At 33.1% G+C, this 25,670-nt stretch overlaps 1 protein-coding gene across 5 annotated transcripts in view; it reads left to right on the forward strand.

Moving 5' to 3' along the window:
* The window catches only part of LOC128672307 (angiotensin-converting enzyme-like protein Ace3), a 149,807-nt gene that overhangs the window by 117,575 nt on the left and 6,562 nt on the right, over window positions 1-25,670 (forward strand). For all 5 annotated transcript variants that reach the window (XM_053749360.2, XM_053749363.2, XM_053749362.2 and 2 more), the window contains 5 exons: window positions 18,554-18,755; window positions 20,505-20,672; window positions 22,039-22,126; window positions 23,562-23,702; window positions 25,414-25,590. In XM_053749360.2, the coding sequence (XP_053605335.1) occupies window positions 18,561-18,755; window positions 20,505-20,672; window positions 22,039-22,126; window positions 23,562-23,702; window positions 25,414-25,590 (769 nt within the window). In that variant the 5' untranslated portion in view covers window positions 18,554-18,560. The remainder of the gene's footprint in view (window positions 1-18,553; window positions 18,756-20,504; window positions 20,673-22,038; window positions 22,127-23,561; window positions 23,703-25,413; window positions 25,591-25,670) is intronic.

Consider the following 25,670-nt stretch of genomic DNA (forward strand, 5'->3'; position numbering starts at 1 on the left):
AATTAATGATATGCCTACATAATAATACCTATCCATTTACTAATTAAATCATGTTGCCTTAACTAAAACTTTATTTTAATCTTAAATCCCATCTGTTTATCGCTAAATTAACTTAGTTAATTGCTTGTTAGTTACATTAAAATTAATGTTTAATCCTAAACCTGTTTCATCAAATGGAGTTATTGGGGAATTGATTTTCTCAAATTATAATTTTAGGGCCGCCGAAAATTATTAAGTGTATTTCGTGATAAAAGTTGTGGTGTCCTAACTATATTATAAATGCGAAAGTTTGTTTGTTTGTTACCTCTTCACGCTATAATAAAACAATCATATAGTTTGAAGTTTCATCCTGGAAAAATAATTGCTTGCGTGGAAATGATGCGGGTGAAGTCGCGGGTAAAAGCTAGTGTTATATATAACTGCGATATCGACAAGTTCAAGCTTAAATACTTTGTAAAATTTCACGTAATTCAGAAAATAGTCACTTCACTATCAAACTATAAAACAAAGTCGTTTCACGCGTCTGTCTGTATCAAAGGTTTCATCTTTTAAACCGCGCACTTGATTTTTAATGGTTATTTATACAAATTATCCCTGAAGGTTTTTATACCTCGTGCGAAGCCGGGTCGAGAAGCTAGTCATACTTAAAAATATTGATTTTTGTAATAAAAAAAGTGTTTCATACGCGTGTACCGAATTTAAACCGGATGTGTACAAAAATTTATGGCGACGTTTTGACATTTCCTACAAAATATTATGTTCCGTCGAAAAAGAAAAAAAAAAACAACGTAATGTGTGTGCGGTGAAAACCCGCAAGCAGTTCGTTTTGTGAATAAAACATGAAAATCGACATTTAATGGCCTAAAGTGGTACAATAAATGTATCAATAATTCAAACCAATATTTCTGATCCCTTCTGATCCCTTCTGATCCCATCTGATCCCTTCTGATCGGTTGCATTCACGGCCATGATGCCCCGAAGCTTTTTAAAATATACTAGCTGCGGGATTTTTTAAATACCGAAACATATTTATTATAATAAAATGATCTATGTGAGAGTACATGGTTAAGGGTGGCGTACTGGAAGGATATAGGGTGGAAAAGGGCTGAAATGATGAGAGACATAAATTGCTATATTTCATTGTATTGTAAACATAAATCATTGATCTGTGATTGGGAGTTAATTCATCAAAGGCTGCCACTTGGCCGTGTCTGTTCTAGCTTAACTTGCTCGATTGGTTTATTGCTTTGTCTGGTCGGGTGTTCTGACTTTGAATTGTAATTTTAGACATCGATTACGAAATCCATAGGGATAGTATTTTGATAGTGCGTTTGTTTGACGTTCTTACATGTCAGAATTGAGAACTTCATGTCAGTGTGGAACTTCAAACATAAACATTGTCCACCGAAAGCACGTTTCGCCGAAAACCTTTTTTTTATATCTCAAGATATTTAAGGTTTATAAATGTTCTTACCCAACCTAACTGCCATGCGTCAACTCGTGAACAGGGGTAACATAATCATAACATGTTTGTGCTGCTAGGGGCAACAAAATCATAACATGTTTTGTTCTACACTTTTTGACCATTACGTTGTTATATTACTACAAATTATCCATTTTGATCACAAAATTCCACAAAATCTACTACTTCAATAGCGCTTTACGTAAAAACCAAGTAAGTAACAAAGTTTTATCTTCAGCGCTTAACTCTTGGTTTTTAGCGGCTCCTTTTCCACTCAATCTGTTTTAGCGTGACTTAAGTCGTGATTCATTTATCGTTGTCTGAGCTAAGTAGGATTTCGGTAATCGATGGGGTTGCGTAATGACGCAATTGCGTATAAACTAGTTATGTGACATAATATATAAATAAATAGTAAATAATTAGGACAAATCACACAAATTGAGCCAGCCCCAAAGAAAGTTCGAGACTTGTGTTATGGGATACTAACTCAAAGATACTATATATTATAACAAATACATATATAGATAAATATTCAAGACCCGAGCCAATCAGAAAAAGATCATTTTCCATCATGACCCGACCGGTGATCGAACCCGGGACCTCTCGGTTCAGAGGCAAGCACTTTACCACTGCGCCACCAAGGTCGTCACCATTGCCACCAGTTGCTTCTCATTAGTTCATTAACTAAAATTGGATAGTTTATTGACAAAAAAAAATCCTTTGCGCAAAAATTCTCAATCTAAAATAATGTGATTCAAAACATCTACTATTGAAAGGTTTATATATTTAAAATCTATGAATAGTACGTAGATTGCGTCTAATTTTTGCGTTTAGAATATAACTATTCCCGTTATTTTACATTAGCTCGAAGTTTGTCTCTATATTAATCATATATACGTTGTAGTAGCTGAAACAAGTTTTTTCATTATCCAACTTTACAATGTACATTGACAGAACGAGACAAAACACATTTTAACTCAAATTAGGCTTTATAAAAGTTACTTTTTTAGGGAAAATATATAATGTCCCTTTTTCTCAGTCGAAAATCCCGAGTCACCCGGCTCACCGTAACCTATTTCTCAGCCTCATGACCTAAAACAACGTGATATGATATGACAATAGCCTTTACGAATTGCTTGCTAAATGACGGTTAAGCCTGAAAAGCAATTTCCTTACAGACTTCTGAACCTAAATAAATTAAAGAATGTACAGACGAACAATTTTCTCAAAACGGTTTGTATCTAATTCTGTCGTCTAACATAAATATTTTTCAATGTTTTTCCAATTCTTAGCACCACTGGTTCAAGTATTATGTCTGTTGAATAGGTAAGTTGGAAAAATATATAATTCTAATTACCAATCATTCTTTCTTTGATAAATTTATAGTTCCAACTTTTATAATTAATGCGAAAGTAAGTTTGTTACCTCTTCACGCTTTATCTGCTGCACCAATCTTCTTGAAGTTTTTCATCATCTGTCAAAGCCATAATTGATGCTCAAGTATCTTTTCTGTTCTCTCTTTATTGGTAGTGGTGATCTTTCATGAGAGAAACTATGAAATGACATGACATGAATTATTCGTAAGTATATTTTATTATTCTGACTATTAATAGTTTGTATATTCATTTCTATTCTGTTCGCTAAAGCAATAGCTAATAATAATATTAGCTGAATTGCAATTGAACCTCTATCGTTCGGGCACTTTTAAGCATTTCGGTAGGTTTACAATTTTGTATTTGAACTTTGATATTTTGACAATAATATAGCAATATTGGTTTTCGGACCAGTTTTGATCCAAAAATCTGTCAAACAATTTTCACTCAATTGAAACGGTGAAAAATTAGCGGTACCGATAGTATTTCGTAAAATCATGAACCGTAGATGACCGAGCAAACGATAGACAACCACGATGAGTACAACCACGTGAGATAGAACTATTTTATCCATAATTTATGTTACTCTTACAGCAATACTGGTCGAAGATCTAAAGCTTGCAAAATCCAGCACACGATGAGGGATAAATTATATTGCGCTCTGTTCCCTTTCTCTTCGTGTATTTCTATAGCGTGTTTCTATGAAAGTGCGAGTGAAATGGAATGTGACGAGGCCTGTAGTTTTCTTTATCTACTTGAAAAACAACCACAATTTTTATAGTACAGAATTTTATGGAAATAGCTCTCTAGTTTACGCAGCTGGTCTGAGAGCGAAGGAATAACACAGAATGTACCAGCTGCTTCTCCTCCCGCGCGAATTATAACAGTGAATCAATGGAAAAAGGTTATAAACTAGAGATTCATCTCATAGGTTTTAATACCAACCTATGAAGTTGTACTCACAAAGTTGAGGTTAATTTACAAGTGTTTTAATGTGACATTACTAATTGAATGAATACTAACATCCAGCCGTGTATCTAAAAGTGGCTTCGAGATTCGTAACTCTTGGCTCTGTCTACCCCGTAAGGGGTAAAGACGTGATACTGTAGGTATACATAAGCTCCGTAGAACAAAGCACTGAACTTGCCACAGGCACTTTACTTATACAATTTCTACCCAATATTTAATATACACAGTTAATATTAAATATTGGGTGGCTATGGGTGGAACGTATAAAAGGTTATAGGATGCTATAAAATCTGTAGCACCCATCCTTTTGTGATATGATACAGTGGGTGTTTAGTTATTACCCAATTATGATCGTGAAAGGTGACAGCTCTATGTCGTTACTATTTTTATGATGGAATTAATTTTTATTTCAAATATCTGTGAAATATCAAGAACCTAACTATCATTCTGTTTCCACTACTCATCTTAAAATTAATATGTTTGCCACACCAAATGCTCAAATTAAATCTCCAATACATTGAAAGTGAACTTGCCACAAGTATTTATACAATTTTTGATCATCATCATTTTTTGCCCACTGCTGAGCTTAATAATAAGCTTCTCTTCTTTTGCCCTTCTCTAACCCTTTTGTTTTAACGTGTGGTAAGACCCTAAAGAATGTCCAGCTGCGGGAAGCCGGACAGTGTGGGACTCGAACCCACTAACAGCACACGGTGCCAATGCCAACTGCATTTGTGCCGGGACCATGTGCAACTCTCGCTCCACAGCCCCGGCGCGCGGTGCTCTCCTCGGAGCAGCTAGCGGGACGTCTCGTCAGTTTTACAATTATACCAGCTTGGGTAAAAGGCCCGCATAGGCTTTGCTAATGCACGTAGTAAATGCGACTTTGATAATATCATACCTCTAATAAATGCGACTTTGATGATATACTAGCCTCAGACGACACCATGAGGACTGAGGGCCTTTCATAAAACATCGTAACTCGCTTATTTCGCTTTCACAAATTCTAATTCCAACTTTCAAAATTCTTTTTGAATGTTCACTAAATCCCAAGCATACTTTCATAGAGTTACAAGAAGTGGGCCCTCAGACCGCACGCACATCGTTTCGACACCTGTTTCCCCTAATATAGGCCACCATTCGATCAACGTCTTCCTCCACTAGCCATCTCTCACTGAAGGAAAAGCAGGGGAATGTTTTGTCGTGAGATAAAAAGTGCATTTCGTAATCATGCATGTGCAGTGTTTACCTACTAAATGTATTGCAGTGCTACGTTCTGGCATTTCTGTTACTATTTAACACTACTAAAATACAAAATATTCCATTTGACTTGTCTATGTACCTATTCGTTCCAAATCCATTTTTAGTTACAATTGTTGAAAGCTAAAGCTCTTGATAAAATTTACTAAAGAATCACAATATATGATAACCCGTCTACTATTACCGTCTATTATTACTGACAATATAGGATATTTTATTGAACTTAAGTAAATTAAGTGCACGTTAAGCTGAGTAAGTTATACCAAGCCTGATCGGATTTCACCACAAGTAAAGCCATAAGAAAGGAGCTTAGTGTTAAGTTACTGCAGCAAACAGCATTTCCCTTATACATGCACTTAATGAACTATGCACTTTTTTTCATACTATGAGCAAGCAAAAAGATATGAGTTGATACAGATATACGGTGTGCATGCGACTCACACGATATGAACTGATTACAGCAGCCCAGTGAAGACGGAGCGAGACAAAACATTATTAACTAAAATTAACTTTTATTAATGAATGGGTACGTTGATAAAGTTTCAATGTCGCTTCAGTCTTTTATATTATGTGTTTAAGAGTAACAAATAGATATTAACATATTGCATGATGCCGAGATATACATTTACATAATTTCAAATAGGAGAACAAAATAGACCTGATGAAACACTGACCTGTGCTAATTTAGCCTACCGCAAATTTCTCAACAGTGAACACTCAGCTGAAAACACACTTGTTAATAACATTTTCTCCAAATGGCACCCGGAATACCATCTAAGCTTACATGTCGGCCTGTAGTAAACAGCGTCCTAAGTAAATGACAAACACGGCAATGCGACGCGGTACATTGCATCAGATAGTGTAAAGTAATTGAAAATTTTATTATCCAAAATTGACCTCAACAGTTAGTTTTTTCGATAATTCATTTATGCCATTCTTTTATGCGTAGGCGGAACTGGTGATTGAAATTCGTATTGTCTCTGTCTCCCGTGACACTCTCTCTGTCTTCGTTAATTTCCAGTATTTCGTTTATTTGTGATAGCACAAACAAGGCTATCAGTAAGGCAGGAGATACGTTGCTAAACGAAACACTGGAAATTAACGAAGACGGAAATTAAGATTATTGATAGCAATAATATCGTTATCTTTAGTTTCAACTAATAATAAACTATAAATTGACAATATATGTCTATAATCTCGTGACTGATGGTTGACGCCGTCATTTCTCATACACGGTCGCGCAGCGTCGCGTCATCAGCGAGCATCCCACCGCTCAGTTATGACCTTGGAAGCTCACATGTCGGCCTTAAGCCACAGATGTGTTACATTTCCATGCGTGTAATTTGCACATTACACTCGTAATAACTGAAATGAATGTTGGTACTGTTACTAAGAATATCCTCATGGATATGTGATTGGCGAAGGAATACTTAGGCTAATACGTTTATGCACTTTAGTTAATTAAGTTCAGCAAGTTTTTCGTTGTTCACTCAAAAAAAAATACTGTTGCTTTAGCAGATATGGGAATGTACAATTCATCAACTATTCAACAATTTAAGTGATAGTAGTCTAAAAAGAAATATGAATAAGTATAACACTGTATACACTGATATTCAAATATCGAGGTATATTTTTTTTTTTCTTCACTTCGATTCGATTTACGTCCTCTAGAACTAAATTACATTTAAATAAATGTATTTTTTTTTCTGTGAGATAAAAGACACCTGTCCTAATTAAGTAATTTTATGCTTTTCATATATAATTTCTTAATTCAAAATATCCTCCATGAGTCAGCAAAAAAATGACGTTTGTTTTTCACGTAAAACCCATTTATCACCTGACTTGACAGTTTCCCGTCCTGCTGGCTATAACCTATAACCGAAGGTAAAACCTACCTAATTTTATACTAATATCCGTTATAACGTTATGAAATAACAATATAGGATCGAACGTATCATCGTAGTAACAAAGAGATAAATTTTGCTGAATACAAAACTTTACACGTTTAATTGGAACATTTTTATGTTAAAGAAATATATAAATATAATAGCTGCGTCCTGGGGTTTCGCTCCCGTGGTAATTTCGGGATTAAAAGTACCCTAAGTATTATTCCAGGTAATATTCTACCAGTGTACCAAATTTCATAACAATCGGTCCAGTAGATTTTGCGTGAAAGAGTAACAAACATTCATATACATAAACACATCCTCACAAACTTTCGCATTTATAATATTTGTAGGATACGTTAATGAATATTTTAATATTTAAATCTGCGTAGAAAGGATTTCTAAGATCCATCCAATTACTAATAATATCACAAAGTTATCAGTAATTGGACGGATTTTAGAAATCCCTTCTACACAGATTTACCTATTATTTACGTCCTCTAGAACTAAATAGATACTTACTAGCCACACTCACATATCAGAGGTAAACTTTCCATTTTATTACTTATATAATACGTCCTATTTATTCGCCATGAATAAACAAAAACAATGTTCATCGTATCCTTCAATACTGTATTATAGTGTCTCCATTAATTTTCCGTAACTGTAACAAACTCATTACAAAGAAACCGAGGAAAATGTAACATTCCGCGGTAATTCCTTACAAATCCGATAAAGTTTCCTCGGAGAAAGCGAGAAAATAAAGGTATTCTTAAGAATTTGGCCGGAATGACAAATAGTTGAACGTAAAGAAAGAAATGGCGGTTTTACTGCTGTTTATTACGCACCGTTACTCACACAGATAGCTTAGCAGTGGTTTGGGAACACCAATCATTCTTGTGTAGGAAATTTGGTTCATTAAATCTACCTATGTGATGTACTAATGTTATAATTATATATATAATAATGGCTTCATTAAAATTGAAACGTTGATATTATTAAAGTTAGATAAAAATTGAATAAATAAATAATAAATAGAAAAAAAGTGGTTTTCAGGATTTTTTTTTAGTGATTAGTAAACTCATTCTAATTTGATCAGTTATGGATGGTTCGTAATTTCAAATCCATTTCATACGACGTTGAGTCAAAGTTCGGAAATTTGAAACCATCCCTTTCATAGTAACTTTATATTTATCAAGCAAAATGGATGTTTAATAGTGCATACTTATCGATATAATAAATAGTATTAAAGGTAAAATATATTATGCTAGACTTTTTGCAAAAGGTTACATTTTTTACATGATATAAGACCTTTTACATTATATACAATGGAAAGTAAAGCCTTATGTAGTATTGCTCAAACTATAGACATAACTTTTTATAGATATCGTTTTGGTATTAGGCCGGTACATTTCATTGACCGTAAACACTCTCATAACATAGGCTCTCAGATATTTGGTCATCGACGTTTTTATTATAGTCCTTTCCCAATTTAGGGATTTTTCACCTGAGTGGACAATGTTTTCGTTTGTGGAAATATTGGTATCATTTTTTTTTTCCTTTTTAAAAATAACAATATACATATAGTAAGATATGGTTCTTGATTAGTTTTTCGTTAGTTCAATCTTATTTCACTATCGTCAAATATTATGGGAATTTTAAAATAGTTAGTAGTATAAAGGTATTCATTATTTATGTAGGTTGGAATAATATATGTACTAGTTTCATTTCACATATGAATAAAAACTAGAACCAAGAGAAAGTAGCCTTTACATAAGTAACCAAATCATTGGTGATATCCTAATTCCAACTAATTACAAATGCGAATGTTTATATGTCAACTTTTGAAATTTTACATACATGTATTCTATAGTACGAAGAAGGACATGGGGTACCTTTCATCCCATAAAAATGCCTAAATGTTCCCGCGGAAAATTCACGCGGGCGAAGCCGTGAGTAAAAGTTAGTACGGAATATATGAACTGCAAAATTATTGAAAGGCATATTTCCGAAAGTCACATTAATATTTCTTGATTCTTGACATTTGACTAAAATGCCGTGTAAAGCATTTATAAGTATCGATATCAAAGGCTCACGGGACAATTGGACTGTAAACGGTACATTTGTTTCGTATGTCCCTAACACGTTTCACGACCAAACGAGGACCCTTTGCATATTTCATGGAACGGATGACCTGATGCTCGGAATATTGCACAAAATGTAGAAAGTAAAGAATTCATTTTAGCTATATTTTCTTAAAGTCAAATCAGGAAGAGCTTTCTTTTTATCTAAAACCTACCTTGCCTAATATAAATGTAAAATATATGCCATCAAAAACATGCTGTAAAAATAAAAACCAAGTCTCGCAGCTCAGTTTTTCTACCGTAAAATCGTGAGATCCACGTAATACCAAGTCGGTTAATATATTTAGTGCCTACTTAAGGGACCTTCTGTCTTAAGTTATTACGTAAGATATTATCATATCAATATTACAAATTTAAGTAGTTAATGGTCCTATAATTTTAATGGCGAACAAGAGTATTAGTAAACTGGTTGCACTAGATCCCGTTTCCCCTTCTCGGTTTTTATTTGCAAGTTTTTTATTAAAGGGTTTTTTATATAAACAGATATGCAAGCCCTATATATAAGTGACCTATATGAAGCGGTGGTAGTGTAATGGTTAAGACCCGCGTGTGGATCGAAAGGTCCCAGGTTCGAATCCTACTCGTGCCACATTAATTTGTATACCAATCTGACTCATGTATAGTAGTTTTCATCTTCCACCACTTGCTTCCGGTGAAGGAAAACATCGTGAGGAAACTTGCACACTGGTTGATTCTTATTAACTTGTGTGTGAAATGGAGAAGGCAATGGCAAACCACTCCATTAATAATGCCAAGAAAGTTGTGTGTGTTTCATTCCACGTAATAACCACGACCCATAAAGAAGATATACAAGTGACATTTCTATTCTATTTATAATTTTCGAACTTATCAATAAATGCATTTCAGGAACGTTGCGACTGAAATTATTACTCTTTTGAACGACAGGATACGGGATTGAATTTGCGGTTCAAGTTGGATATTAGATTTGTCGTGTTGCTGTCTTTGAAAATTGAGAGTCCACAGGAATATAGTTACATACTTGTATTTGAGGCATTTCTTGTTATATTTGAGACTTCTCCTCGTGTTTCAAGTTGAAATTTCAGTTCATTTGTGCACATTCACCTGTTTTGAGCTGTTGATATTATATAGAGGTTTTTAAATGGAACGGTGAAATTTAAAGATAAACTGTGTGTTTTCAATTACTTATATAAATTTCCTTATTAATTTGACGGAGATTATTCGAGCGTTTTGTAAACATTGAAGTATGTTAGGTAAGTCGTGTTTGTACTAAATGCTTATATAAACATTTCGCTTATATTGAAGGAATATATTACTTCTTGTTTATTTCTTTTTTATTATTTAAATATTATTCTATGAATAGGAAGTCAGTTCTTTTTAGTTTATTATTTTTAGTTTTTATAACTTTTGCACTTTGCGCTACTATCTTTACACTCCATCAGTTGACTGATTAAATGTCTTTTACATTTTTTAAAAATAAAGTTTAATAAATAAATAAATAAATGCGTCAGAAACTCCTAAACTATGAAAAGATTTAAATTCTAAACGGTGTCGGCACATTATGCTCCAGGCTACAAAGATGAAGTAAATTACTCGAGTCCGTCTTAAGCCAGTGGCTATTAAACAACACTGAAAGGTATTAAAATACCTCAATTAGGATCTTAGCTGGCTTACGAGGAAAAATACTTGGATCGTCGGCGAAAAATCCTTCTTATAGACGCGATGTACGGCTTCCGCCCATTACACTGGAGTTACAAGTAAGATAGTGGGTTTTTTCTGCGAAAACCGTTCTTGTTGATCCGCTAGAATATGTTTTAACAACCCCTTCAGAATCCCTTGAAAACAATCAATAGAATTCTGTTATTCAAATTTCGAATTGAAATTTCATTGAAACACTTTTGTTTTTAAAAAACTCCTTTTTCCATTGTTGTTCCTTTTGCCTTGTAATGAAAATAAATATAATTTATTAGTACCGGAGGAAGTTTAAACAAAGGCACAAACAAATCAATACACAAAGGAATTGAAATTAGTTAATCATATAAATGTAAGCGTCTCCACATGTATCATATCAGATTACTGTGTAGGCGTGATGTTACAGCGAGGCTGTACAAACATCATGTTAAACAAATATTTGTCTTAGCTCTCAGAACAATAGGTTCATACTAATATTATAAATGCAAAAGTCTGTCTGTCACGCATTCAAAGATAGTGTACTAATGGGAATTTGAAATATGTAGATAATATATAGTTAACGACTGGACGTCAAATATAAGCTACCACGGGTTAGGTTGCGGGCAATATATAGTTATACATGAAAGCCAAATAAAATCTGTAACATCAACAAAACCTTCATGGTATAAAAAATTATGATTTCAAATGAAAAACTGGACTGTGATTAAAACAATACGTCAGGTCCTAGTTGCTGTTTGAAACACGAAAGCTTGGAATTATGTTACTCGCTCATATAAAAATGTATTAAACATTTTTATATGAGCGAGATTTCTATAAATTTTAAGAAAATGATACCTGTAAACATAGAGTACATTTTATCCCAAAAGGAAATATAATATAAAATACGAGTACAAGAGAATTTTTTACTTTGTGACTGATTTTTGCTATACAAAATATATTTATTTATTTTGTAGTGATGCAGCTCTCCAATGTTCCTAAAAGTTATTTGTATGACCAAATCGAGTAATGAATTGAGAAATACAAATTAACCTGATTAGGCAGAAAGGTAAAAATATTTTGAAACTTGAAACCAATTAGCTTTACTCACTTTCCATTCTAAAAAATCTGAGAAAAGTATACCCTTCCTCAAATTCTGTTTGTCTTTTGCTCTGATTCGCAATATCAGATGTAATTCTAAGATCTTTTGCAAGAATAACCTCTTTTAAAATATTTTTTTATATAAAGAAATCCGTTAACAAAATCTCAAAGAATCATCAGAAAACTTATTTTGTGTTCGCTTAGAAAATACAAATACATATTTAATGAAATATAGAGAGAGACACAAGAAGATCCGCCACATGCTCAATTAAAAATTTTGACAACCTAAAAATCAGTAAAAAGTTTCGTCAACGAAACCGAACACGAAAAAAATCGCCACAGGCTTCGTAAACATCAAGCATCTGCAAATACGCTGAAAACAACATTTTATTTGAAATATTTAAGTTTAAAAATCTTTCAATATAGTTAAATTTAGAAATAAATATTACTTTTTTTGTAACCTAACACAACAGTATTAAGCATACCATAGTTCTGATTTCTACCGTAGGAACTGTAACTAAAATATACCTGTCTTCCTAAAAAAACCATTAAACGACACAATGTGTCTCAGAAATCAACAAAAGAGATGTCGTTTAACCGGATTCAAACGTAAGAGGGTTCACGGATGGGCACAGAAGCGTGAAAGCCAATGTTTTTTTACAAAAAAGGAAAAGTGGATTTGACCGTTTCGGATAAAAAGGACGGATGTGATTCAATAAAAGCTAGGGTTAGTTTTGGTCAACTGTTGAACACGATTTTAGGGTGATTTCAGAGGTTTCCTCAAATAAATACCCGTTAAGAGTCGTACAAAGATTCTTGCTTCTTGGAGTAAGTAAATAAATAAACAGTAAATAAAAACCATTGCCCAGCAGCGAGACATCACAGGCTAATAATTAAATGTAATTAATGATACAGATAGAGACAAAATCCGGCGAAGATAAACATCGCGAGGAAACCTTTCTGGATAATTTATCAGCTACCTAGTGTGCGAATTTGAGAAGTACTCCATTAATATTGCCACGGAAGATGTTGTGTGTGTTACATTCAACACAAAGGCCACGACTCAACCATGAGGAATGCGGCTATAAGGAGAAGAGAAAACCTACCGCCAAAGTTGTCAGTTTCTTTAATGAATTATCTTTGTATTTGACAAAATTGTCAAATATTGCGATATATATACGACTGCAACATAAATAAATGACATTTCAATCCAATATTCAAAGTATACTTACTAAAGTTTATATCGTGTAAGTTACAAACTTTGAATCAAGAAACTTTACTCATTTCGGTATCCAGATTTGTAATAGACCACACTAAGAGTGGGTAGCACTAGTTAATTTTGACGTTAAGCGTTAAAGTTAACGTTAAAATTAACAAGTGTGACGCACTCTAAATGTTCGTCGTTAGAACTGGCAAAAAAATTGGCCAAGTTACATTTTCTGACTAAAATCGCATAACACATATATTTTCCCGATAACCACAGTATTATTTTCCTTGCATTAAAACTTATATTGCTATAGAGCAATATAAGTTTTAAGGCAAGTTAAAAAGTAAGGTAAGTTTAAAAGTAGTATTTATAAGTTTTTCAACTTATAAATACTCAGTTTAAAGGCATTTGTGTTGTTTCAAGAAGAGAAAATTTTCTCTTTGACATAACAGACTTTTAATAAAATGTTGGTACATTGAGTCAAGCAAAATTTACGGATTTATTAAAATTGTAATTTTCACGACATATTTTTAACGTTCGTTAAGCGAGGTATGTAAAAATATTCTTAAATATTTTTATTGAATTAAACTTTCGAAGAATGATCAGAATTTCAAAAAGAAAAAAATAATTAGGATTTTTTGTAAATTGTTTCTGTTTATTAACACAACATTTATATATTTAAATTATTATATTTTTTTACGAAACTCCACTAACAGTTTTATTTTCTAACAAATTATTTTCTGACATCGGAAATACTGAAATATTCAATACTTACCTATCGCAATGGAAAATTTCACCTCTAATTGGCATCTCATACAGAATGAGGAATCAGAAGAACTGTCACTAGCACCCGTTTCAGGGGAACGTTGGAAACGAGTACAAAATACATAAAGATGAGAATACAGGCTGTTTATTTATCTTTCGGTGAAGTAGTCTTTCCGAAATATAAATTTATTTATTTATTAAGGTATACACAACAGGTTACAATCAATGTAAATAGATATATAACAAAAGTTATGAACCAGACTGTGACCTAAAAGCGTGTACACACAACATGACAAACATATGTAAACATAGTTCCACAAAGCAACAAAGTACTAAGCAAACAAATTTGTTTTTACGTACAGTTACTGTTTATAATTAAAACCATTGTAAAAATTATAACTAAAGTAGGTTAAAAGAAAATATAATATATCAAATAAATAAATAAATATATTGGGACAAATCACACAGATTGAGCTAGCCCCAAAGTAAGTTCGAGACTTGTGTTATGGGATACTAACTCAACGATAGCGTGTAGTTTGTAGCTTTTCGAGGAATTACTATATAATATGATAGTTTTTTATGATGATTGTGTTTGTTGTTATAATTTCATACTTTTTGAAAATGGACTTTTCTGTATGCAGCATTGTTATTAGTGTATGAATTATAAGAATGATCCTAATCTAGTGTTTTATCTAGATTATACGCATTCTTTACAATTCACTGACCTTATCGACTACCATATTCAATTTAAAATATTTTTTCAACATAGTCAAGATCAGAAAGAAATGAACTCATAATGTAAAAAAGTTCAAATGAAAAATTTGATACGACCATCCAAATCAATTTTCTTGCCAGAATTTGATTTATATTGTTATAAACATTAGATAATCTTTCTCTCATTTCATTTATAATAATTAATTAATATTATGACACAACAAATTTAGCTGAGTTGACACGCTCAGAAGAAGAACATTGTAAACATTATGAGTGGATTGTTGAAGTAAAAGCTTTATATCTGCACTCTTTCGAATTTGTGTTGAAAACAATAGCTCGGTAATTGATAGGGAATTCTGAGAAAGTCGAAAGGTAAAATAAGTTGGCCCATTAATGTAGGTAAAGTTTAAACCCGCAGTGTTGTGTTAAAGTGAATGTGAGGCTTCTGTGGCACTAGAAGTGGAATGAAATACCAGCTCAATTATAGACTTACCTTACTTGATTTAAGTTACCATTATTTCGCAGTTTTACCCGCGTGATTATTAAAAAAACTTACCTTGTTATGCACAGTAGCGCCATCTACTTTGTAAAGCGCCGTTGACTATCAGACTTTTTGACGGGAATCGCGAACGAGAAATAAATACTCTAAATTTTAATCTAAGATATCAACTACCTCTATACCAAATTTCATAAAAATGGGCCCAGCTGTTTGAGCGTGAAGAAGTAACAAATATAGCCACAAACTTTCACTTTTATAGTATTAACTAGTGGGATTGTGTGTGGTGTTTGCAGGATCCCGTTTCATGAATATCATACGAGACAAGTAAGGGACAAACTACCTTAGTCGCTGATATGCAATAGAGCATTCCCAAAGAGTTGATGGCAGACAGGCACTTATACTTATTATGTAATTAAAAAAAAAATCTCTAGTACAGTCAACAGCACATCAACCTACCCAAATTCATTGCAAACTCGCCGCTATTACCGAACCATAGAGATTCATGCAGGGTAGCTTGATGTGCTGTTGACTGTACCAGACGCAGTCATGTGAATTTTCATGAAAATTCTAAGCAAGTCCAAGTCTGGAAAATTAGAACCGTTTTATATTAAACAAAGTAAAAGGATTCTCTTTTATATTTAATATACTAGTTAATGCTCCGTTTCTTCCAAAATTTATTATCATTTACATTTACAAAGGAGCTATCTCCACGCTGCCAACGTAATATTATTTATCAAAAGCATTGAAAATGCTTGTTTTATTCAATTGTATGTTTACATATTTTATTTACGTGACATCGTACATGTAAATAAAATGCAAATATATAGCATATATAAAATAAATAGCAGAATATTATTTAACACTGAAAATATACAGTTATATAATTAGTTGGTAAGAGTTTAAACGTGCATGGGTTTTTTAACTGGGTGTGTTGCACCGTCAACTTTGTCGTTATATTTAACGTGCACAGAAAAACGACAGCTGCGCGCCAGTTAAAATTAACGTCAAATTACGTTGCAACTGTTAATTTTTAATTTTCTTTTTATTAAAGTTAAAAACAACCTCAAACCACAATCAAAACTCTTATTTTCTTCACAAAAAAAAACATCGTTTATATTTCACTTGATGTAGTTTTAATATCTACCGTCGAGAGATGTTTCCGAGAAGAAAGCAACAATCGTTTATGAATACTCATTCTATAATTTTCTTTTCATCGGCGTGGCCTTTTCAGGAAAATAAAGAATGAATGAATAGTCCCTCTTGTAATAATAGCGTAGAAGTGCGAGTCAAACTCGTCTATGTAAGGTTCCGCACAAAATTACCTTAATGTCATGTTAATAATAACAATAAATTTATATTTATTGTTATTATTAACATGAATTTAAGGTAATTTAGACAAGAACTGCAAAATATTTAGTTTTTTACAAATCGACGCACACTTCGATAGAAATCGTCTTAATATAAAGATTGGTGCTACCTATGTATGAAGTACCTATTGTTTTTTAATCTTTCGCGCTTTGAACACACCAACGACACAATTTAACGTAACATAATTTAATGTAGGTGGTATTTCAACGATTTTGCAACGTCAGCTACACAATGTACAACTATTTTACATAATGTAGTATTTTTTTACATATACTACATATTATGTACTTATTTTATTTTTAAATGTAATAGCGACTCACTGAACACAGATAAACCCTGCGAGGTTTTCGCGGTTCGGTAATGTTAATATGTGTATTTGTGTAAATTTACTGAATAAATGATTTTTTAAAATATAGTTTTGTATGAAGTAGGATCGACGATAGGTCAAAAGTAATAATGTGGTCCCGTTCTTAACATTTGCGTACGGAACCCAAAAATGGTTTATGCCAGAGTTATTCGGTAATCCGTATGCTTTTGGATGATCCTACAAAACCACTTGCCTGTTTGGTTTTCTTTGAATTTTTAATTTATTTTCGTTGTAACCGCTGATCCATAGAGTATTGTGTTATTGGTTTTAAGCCACCGACTTTATATAAGTCCGCCTTTTACGTTTCTACAATTAAATTAAATCTTATGGTATATTCTCTCTTTTTCTGTTTAGTTGTTTTCAAATAGATAACTAATACCATCCAAACTCACAACATCCAAATTGATCAAATATATATTTTTTCTTATAGATTAAAAAACTAAAAGACATACCTTCACGATTTTAATAAGAAAACTAAGTAACCTTTGCCCCTGATAAAATATAAGGGTAGAAAAGCAATTTTCATCCCTTCGGCCGTATCTAACTAGTTGTACCCACAAAGCCGCTTTTAGTACAGTGAAGAAAGTAATTGAAGATGATACGTGATTCGACTAGTGATGCTGTTGCACAGTATTGTGAAATGAAAGAATTACAGAACTGGAATTCCATATAAATTTCGGAACTGTGGCTATAAATTTAACAAGCAGTAAGCAGGTACGTACGGTCGCAAAAATGTCCTCCATATAAACACCAAAAGTATAATCTGTTTTGACATATTAGCTAGGTTATCGGTTTTTGTCTTTGTTAGTTTTTTAAATTATAATTGGTGGTATTAGAGATTATTTTAATGTTGATGAAAAAGCTTTATTTAAGACGTGCAAATCAAGTGAAAGGAAATTCAACCTTAAATGTATGATGTATGATACATTAATGCTCTCAACTGTACAATATTTGCGATTATTTCTTTGATACATTACACTACAGATATCAAGTTTTTACTAAACGGATTTTAGTACTTAGATAAATATAATTTGTTCAATTTATATTCCGTATCTTATTTAATTTGTCACAAAACTAAATAGAAAATTACGTTTGTGGCAAAAAGCTGAAGTTATGAGGTGTGAATAATTTTCTACCTAACTTTATATAAAAATCTTATACAATTTTCATTTCATTGGTAAATGAAAGGGCACATGTACTTACTTAATTAGTAAATTAACCTCTCGCGTCCCATGTTTGTCCGAATGGACGCGTCACAACTTAACTGAAAGCCCGAAGACAGTATAACAACCCCTACATCTAATTTAAAATACCAATTTTATTGTAACCCCGTTTTCTTATTGTAATTGAGTCGCACGATCTACGGAGAAATCATTTTCAAGACCAGCGGGATTCGGCTCGCGACTCGTACTAAATTTTCATTCGTGTTACAAAATCTATCGCAAAGTCAGTTTTAAATTGATAACATACATAGTTCTATATGGATAAGTCCATTGTATATATATATATATATATGTATCTTTCTTGTAATAATTTAAGATTATGTACTTAATACTGGTAGGTACAAAGCTATTGCATGCAAATAATTTATTTATTTAAACTTTATTGCGCAACAAGTTAACAATAGGTGGACTTAATGTCATAAGGCATTCTCTGCCAACCAAACTGAAAAAGGCAAAATGAGTGGTGCTTTTTGAAGCCCATAAATAACCAATTTCCTTACATTTTTGAATCATACAAAAATCATTTTCTGTGTCTATAAAAAGTCATGTCTCTTTTCTTTGCCAACAGAGTAATCATGAAGCCGACGGTATCACTGATCTTCATCACACTTCACACGTTCCTCACGGGTACGACATCGTCAGTCGACGACAGGCGGCTGGTGGTTGCCTCAGTTGACCTGGTGGAGCTGGAGTATCAAGACCACTGCGAGAACCGCGCCTATGCCACGTGGAAGGAGCTGATTGGTGACCCTAGAGGATTGTCTGCGAAGGTACTTATAAAGAATATACAAGGCGATATTACAATCCCGTGATATGTTTTAGATGTATCTAAGAACGCGGCTGTTGTTCTTACAAATGTTGTAATAGTGATGTCAGATACTATTAAAGCGCTTTGACAATAGTGTTAGCAATAACGCACTTGAAATGAAGAAGAAGAGCATAATATAAGTTATGGATAACACTGTCTTAAAATGCTAGTGAGATAAATCAATGCCATTACTGGTCTGGTTTCTATGAGATTTTTCTTCTCAGCAGTGTTCGTTCCGAAATTCTAGTATTTTGTAGCTTCAAGAAATAATATACTTGGCCCAGATAATTCAAAATTTGACGTGACACTGTGAAGGTTTAATTTCGGGTTGTGGTTACAACTACTGAATATAATTAAAATTTTCAAAATCATTGAGTTTCATCATTATCTAGTTTCACGTCTTTGTTTTTATTTTAAAATAGTTAAAATAAAAACAGTCAGTCTAGTTCATATTTCCTGTGCCACTGAGATAGATTAGATTAGACGTTTTTCTTAATAATTGTATATTCTTGTTTTAAGATATTTTCCTCAAGACATAAACAACACATCTCTACACAACCCGACTAAGGAAAGGTATAACAAATAAAACAAACACAAAATATTTGTTCTGAACTTAGAGAATAAAATGCAGAGCATTACGAGAAGCTGTGTATATTTGACCCAAACAAAACTTTGCGAATGAATACAGCTATTTGTAATATTTCTCAGTGTCCCCAATATTCAAGAACCCTTTGTGTTCTGATACAAAGGCGAATATTGCTGTATAAGTTTGTGTTTTTCTTACTGGATTTGTTTTTTGTAAATTTTCTTCTTTTTGGTACCTATTTGCAAAATTTCTATCATATGTTAGATAAAAAATAATCAAATCCCTCATTGAAACATGAACAACATCAACTTTGTTCACTTCGTACAGAAATTCCTGTCAACGAACCCCGCGCACGAGTTTTGGGATTTCTGTTTAATAATCGCCTGCGCTTCCCGGCTGGAGATTTCTGGGTAGAGGGGAAAATCGGACAAAAAATATTTTGGGCAGAAGATCTAAGGGATTTTCTAGAATTAAGTATTATGTAGCTATTGTCGCGGCGCCGCTTTACAGCCCTGATAGTTACATCAGCGTAATCATACTCATTTCCTCTCTATTGTTTAGTTTGGAATGACTACTAGACGAAAATCGAAGAAAAATATTTCTTAATCCGAATGTAATAATGTTTTATGAACTATTCTCAGTATCCAAAAAATATTTCTTTTGGAGATCGGTATCAGGTAGAAATATATTGAAAACTCTCGATTAAACTGAACCAGTTAAATCTATATTAAATTTGATGCTCACAAATGTTTTATTTTTTATATTTCTCTGCTTTGTTTGCACTGTTGCATGCATTTGGCAATAAAGACCAACAAAAACATTGCTGTTTGTTTTTTCGCCAGAAACCGTTTAAGTTTTATTTTTAATACAGTTACAAACTTGTTGCTGTAGGCTATCTATTAAAAATGTAACAAATTATCTTTCATCGTATGGATCATGCAAATATGAATGGGAATTTTGGGATAAAATGGAATAACACATAGAGTACTTTATATCCCAAAATTCCCATAGGAGCAAAGCCCCGGGACGCAGCTAGTACGTACATAAATTTGATAGTTTCATGAGGAAAACACCTGGAAGTAAAATATGTTTTTTGTTTTGGTAAAAAAAATGTTTATTTTGTAGCTGGAGAAAGACAAAGCCTTCGGCATACTCTCTCGGCAACAGAAGAAAGATGTCAAAATGGCGCTAGGGGGGTATACCATGGAGCCCAGTGACGAGGTGCTGAGAAGAAAGGTCCAGTTGCTACTACAGCCAGGAGACACCCTGTTGGACACCAAACAGTGGATTAGAGTGAGTATATTCAAACCATATATGTAATAATACCTACTATTATTATATTGTGAGGATGTATGTGTGTTTGTTACTCTTTCACGCAAAATCTACTGGACGGATTGTTTTGAAATTTGGTACCCGATAGGATAAAAAGGACCCTATGTGTTCATATGGTGTTTATTACCGAAATTCCCACGGGAGCGAAGCTCCGGGCGCAGCTAGTGTGATATAAAAAAGATAGCAGGAAAAAATTGGACAGTAAGAATAGAAAAGTTTGGAAGAAAATGGAGGAGGCCTATACCCTAGGGCGGTTTCTATAAAAATGTATAATGTAAATATTTAGAGGCTCTTTTATTATTCTTATTATTATGTAATTTTATCAAGTATTTATGTTAAGGAGCATGCCCTTTAAGTACTAAAACAAGAAAAAGTATAGTCAGTCAAAATTATTTTCAGTTAAAAGACCGTCGATACTTTTATTTTGATTATGTTCTACTGAGCTGACTGTACCATGAATATAAATAAATATCCTTGAATTCTTGATATATTATTATGTATAAATTCTAATAACTATTTAGCAATGATTGAAATAATTGTATTCGCTCATGAATAAAATTCATTTGGTTATATTGGAACAGATAGCCAAATGTAATTGCTCATAAATCTATGGTTATATTTATGGCCACCCATTCCTCCCCTATCAATAATATATATTGGTTTCCTAGTACCTGTAATGTTCTTATATAAAGGAACATCAAACGGCCATTTCTTATTTCAATAAATTATTTTTTTCAAAGTCTCCAATTTTTTTCAACTTCTTGTAATAATATTATTTGTTGAAAAGCTTTTACGTCGGTTTGCAAATACAAGTGCATCGGGTAAACATAATTAGTATGATACGTAACATAATTTAGTTACAAATAGTCAGAAGCGTATATAATACAATTTAATATTTGTGACATTCCACGGGTAAAGATGAATGATATCCTTTGTCTTTCTTTAAAGGACAAAAATTAGAGATAACATTATTTACAATGTGGTGTTAAGAGAATTTCACCGGCTATACATATGCACATTTAATTTGAAAGCATACATCATTCCACAAAACAAAAACTAATAAATACAAAGTAACACAAATTTATCGATACTATTTATACATTATTCATTAATCGTTAAAAAATGTTTAAATGTTATTATAAACCATTTATCATTTAGTAATAACCTGTGGTACTTCTTAAATAAATTTAAATTCAAATCTGTATATTGTTGTGGAGTTATAGACGGTTGTTTTGTATGTCTTTTTAGTTTTTGGGTGAAATATGCGTAACTAAAAATCTTTCATAAGGCACCTTTATTAATTTTTATTTTTGTTTGTTTTTTGCAGCTGGTAACATTCGCAGATACAGCCCTTCATAAGATAAGATATGCAAATGATTATGACTGTGGCACAGGAACTAACTGTACTTTGAGAGGTAAGAATTTTTCCTTACACATACATCTAAATATATTGGCTGTTTTCTGAGCAGTCTTTCTCAAAAAGAAAAAAAAAATCATTTTTTGCCTTTGCAATACTAAATCTAATAGTCAAGATTGGATGATAAACGCCCAATGTTGCCAACCAAGAGAACACAACGCTTTCTACTCTATTTAATAGACTGTGATATGTTTATTTTTAGTTTTATTTTTATTAAAATAGTTTTTGGTTGTGTTTTTTTATATATTCACACAGAAAATTATTTCAAGGGATAACCTTCGGAGTTTATCAGACCCATCAACACAAAGTCCAAGTAAAGATAAACTTATAATAAAATAAACTGACAAAGACTATGTTTTATTTGTAATTTTACGACCGGCTGTTTCCGATGTCAATGCTCTTTGGGAATACTATTGTATTTTTATCCGTCTTTTTATCCCTTAGTCGCTTGTAATACCTACTCAAATCAGGTGGGGAATTCCAAAAGCACCAAAGGCCGGTGAAATTCACACAGTTTATAAAATTCTTTTTGTTAATTAAGCATAGTAACAAACCAAAAGATAAGACAAACCATTATTATGACAGTCTGTCGAGAATTCACGAGTCATTATGAATTTCCTAAAGTAACCTCAACTTTTAATAACTCATACTGGGAGACGAACGCTCTAAAACACGAGCGTTCGTCTCCCAGTATGAGTTATTAAAAGTTGAGTTAATTCCTCATCTCTTGTAAGGCAATTTAGCTTTTCCAAAGAAAAACAACCAAAATTTCTCGCTTAGAAAAGTGCGGAAAGTGTCGTTTGATAGAACTTTCCAATGGGTTCGCAAATGGTGTCGTTAAGTAAATTACTTTCCAACTGATAGTTTAAACGGATAATGAATAATAAAATCTAGGTTTACAGCGACAATCATAGGTGAGAATACTATTCACATTTATTTAATTTTAATCGGTTCTTAGTTCTTGATCATTACTTAGTTATTCTCTCACTATGTCTTATAATTCGTCGGCAAACGCCGTGGTGGCTCTGCTCTCTCTTTCTTCTCGGCATGTTCCCGGTTGAGTTCGGGGTTTTGAAGCCGCGAAGCCCGGGGTCTGCGTAAAAAAACCTTAAAATTTTAAAGATTCGGCTGTGATTTGATTACCGGCCACCTGCCTGACGTCAACCCTCCTTGGGAATGTCTTCGTCGCCTCGTACGATGTCCACGGGGCAGAATATGGAGTGGAGTGAATTAAAAATAACTGAATTTAGTTAGGTTAGGCAAGGCAAGGTGCTTATATGTAGGAGTTAATCTAGCGCTAAATCAAAAAACATAAGTACTTTTTTAGGGCGTTGGTCGTGGTCCTCACATCGGAAAGCTGTGTGAGAGTCACACGTTTCTTCCCTCAGGCGTTCTCTGTGCAAATAACTGATCTGTGTGACCATTTTCAACAGAACTTCACAGTAGTATCGCCAGACAACAAGACGAGGCGACATTGCTTCGTATGAAACTATCCTGGGAGCGAAACCTGCCCAGTCTCAACGAATATTTAGAAGAGATTTTACCACTTCTTAGAAACGCCTCTAAAGAAAACAGTAAGTACTATACTTGCATTAGGAAATATTTTTGAAGTGAAAACTTCTTTAGCGGCGGTGTAATTTTTTTGTGATTGTTAAAAAATGTTAAACTCGCGTCAGGACACGTGACCTGATCGAAAATTCGTAAGACGTCAAAAGTGCACAACGTTAATATTCAAGTTTTCACTTCAGCCGGCACTCCCGGAATGCAACCCTGTTTTTATTTAATTGATATTTTATTAAAGGTGATGCTCGAGATCCAACTGCAATATTTGCATCAACTGTCGCTAATTTTCATTCATTTAGTTCATTTATTTAGTTCATTCATTTAGTTCATTAATTAATTCATTCATTTAGTTCATTAATTAATTCATTCATTTAGTTCATTCATTTAGTTCATTAATTAATTCATTCATTTAGTTCATTCATTTAGTTCATTCATTTAGTTCATTCATTCCTTGGTTGTTATTTATTTATAGCATCTTTATTATACTGTTACCCAGGTGACGACCTGAGGACGATATTTTCATTAGTACATATACTCGTACATATATTATTAAAACTTTTTGACAAGCAAAGCTGCCGGAAAATGCTAGTAAACAATATTTCAATAACAAATCAAGTACTATCAGAAACTCAATTCAAAGAGTATAATTATCTCTGAAAACAGGACATTATACATTAAACGCTTTAACCCTTTCAGCTAATGAAGTTTTAACGACATTTTCATAGCTAAATACAAAGTTTAATGCTCATCTCCATTTTTAATGAAGCAAACAGGAAACAATGCGATGTCTACTTGTGCATGGATTGGATTTGTAATATTTTTACATGAATTTACTGATCATAGGAGTTTATTTGTTAGACAAATTAAAAAATCCCCGTCATTCAATATTCATTTCGCTACAATTTTTGAACGGCTGAACCGATTTTGATCAGACATATCTAAAAACCACCGCATAAAAATTTGCTATCAAATAAAAAAACCGAATCCAAATCGGTCCACCTGTTGATGAGCCCACTTAGCGGTCAAACTTATAAAACCGCTCTTTTTGCGTCGGGGATAAAAAAGAATTGTTTCATTCGGCTAAATATCACACGTTTAGATTGGTTATAAATTGGAAATAACGTTATTATTAAAATGTATTTCATAATTCATAAAATATTTTTTAAAATTTAATATTTCTCATGTGAGCGTTTTTCCGGTTTCTTTTTTCTACTTTCCTACAATTTGTCTCCACTTCGAGATTTTGTTTTAAATGTAATCATCTCTTTACTAATATGGTTAATAGATTTCTATCATATTTTCTTTCTTACATAATCAGTGGGCGACGTGTGGGTTTGCATTTCACTTCTCACCATCGAACCGATTTGAAATGAGACGCAGCGAACCAATCACATTGCGCCATTGTGACACAACGACAACCACACTGCAATGTGATTGGTTCGCTGCGTCTCACTTCGAATCAATTCGATGGTGAGTCGTGTGAAATGCATAACCGCACTTACCCAATCACATCGCAAGTCGCTGCAATTGTGTTTAAAAGAAAAACAAAAATTTTCATTCATTGAGAATAAATGTATATATTCAGTTGAGTGTATGTCGAGTCACCCTACATATTTACGCGGCGGGCGTAGCTGCGAATTTGCAATGAATGCGGTAGTTGACTGTACATAGCGACAATTACGTAATTTCCTTATAATGTAAATTATTTTTTTCATATTTCAGACTACAACGGGGTAGAATCGTACTGGGATTCTCTAGTGGAATACGAGGGGGCTATTCTAAAAGCGCGGGAATTGTGGGACAATGTCAAACCTTTGTACCAGAAGCTTCACAAGTATATCGCGTTGAGACTCAAAGGGACCGAGGCTGTGGGGAACACTCTGCCAGTACATTTACTGAGTAAGTTGTATCGTTGATAATTCAATTTTGTAATATCGTAAGGAATCAATAAATACATATTTTTAACTATGTAGGTAGAT

Source organism: Plodia interpunctella, chromosome 9 (genome assembly GCF_027563975.2).
Source record: "Plodia interpunctella isolate USDA-ARS_2022_Savannah chromosome 9, ilPloInte3.2, whole genome shotgun sequence".
NCBI lineage: Eukaryota > Metazoa > Arthropoda > Insecta > Lepidoptera > Pyralidae > Plodia > Plodia interpunctella.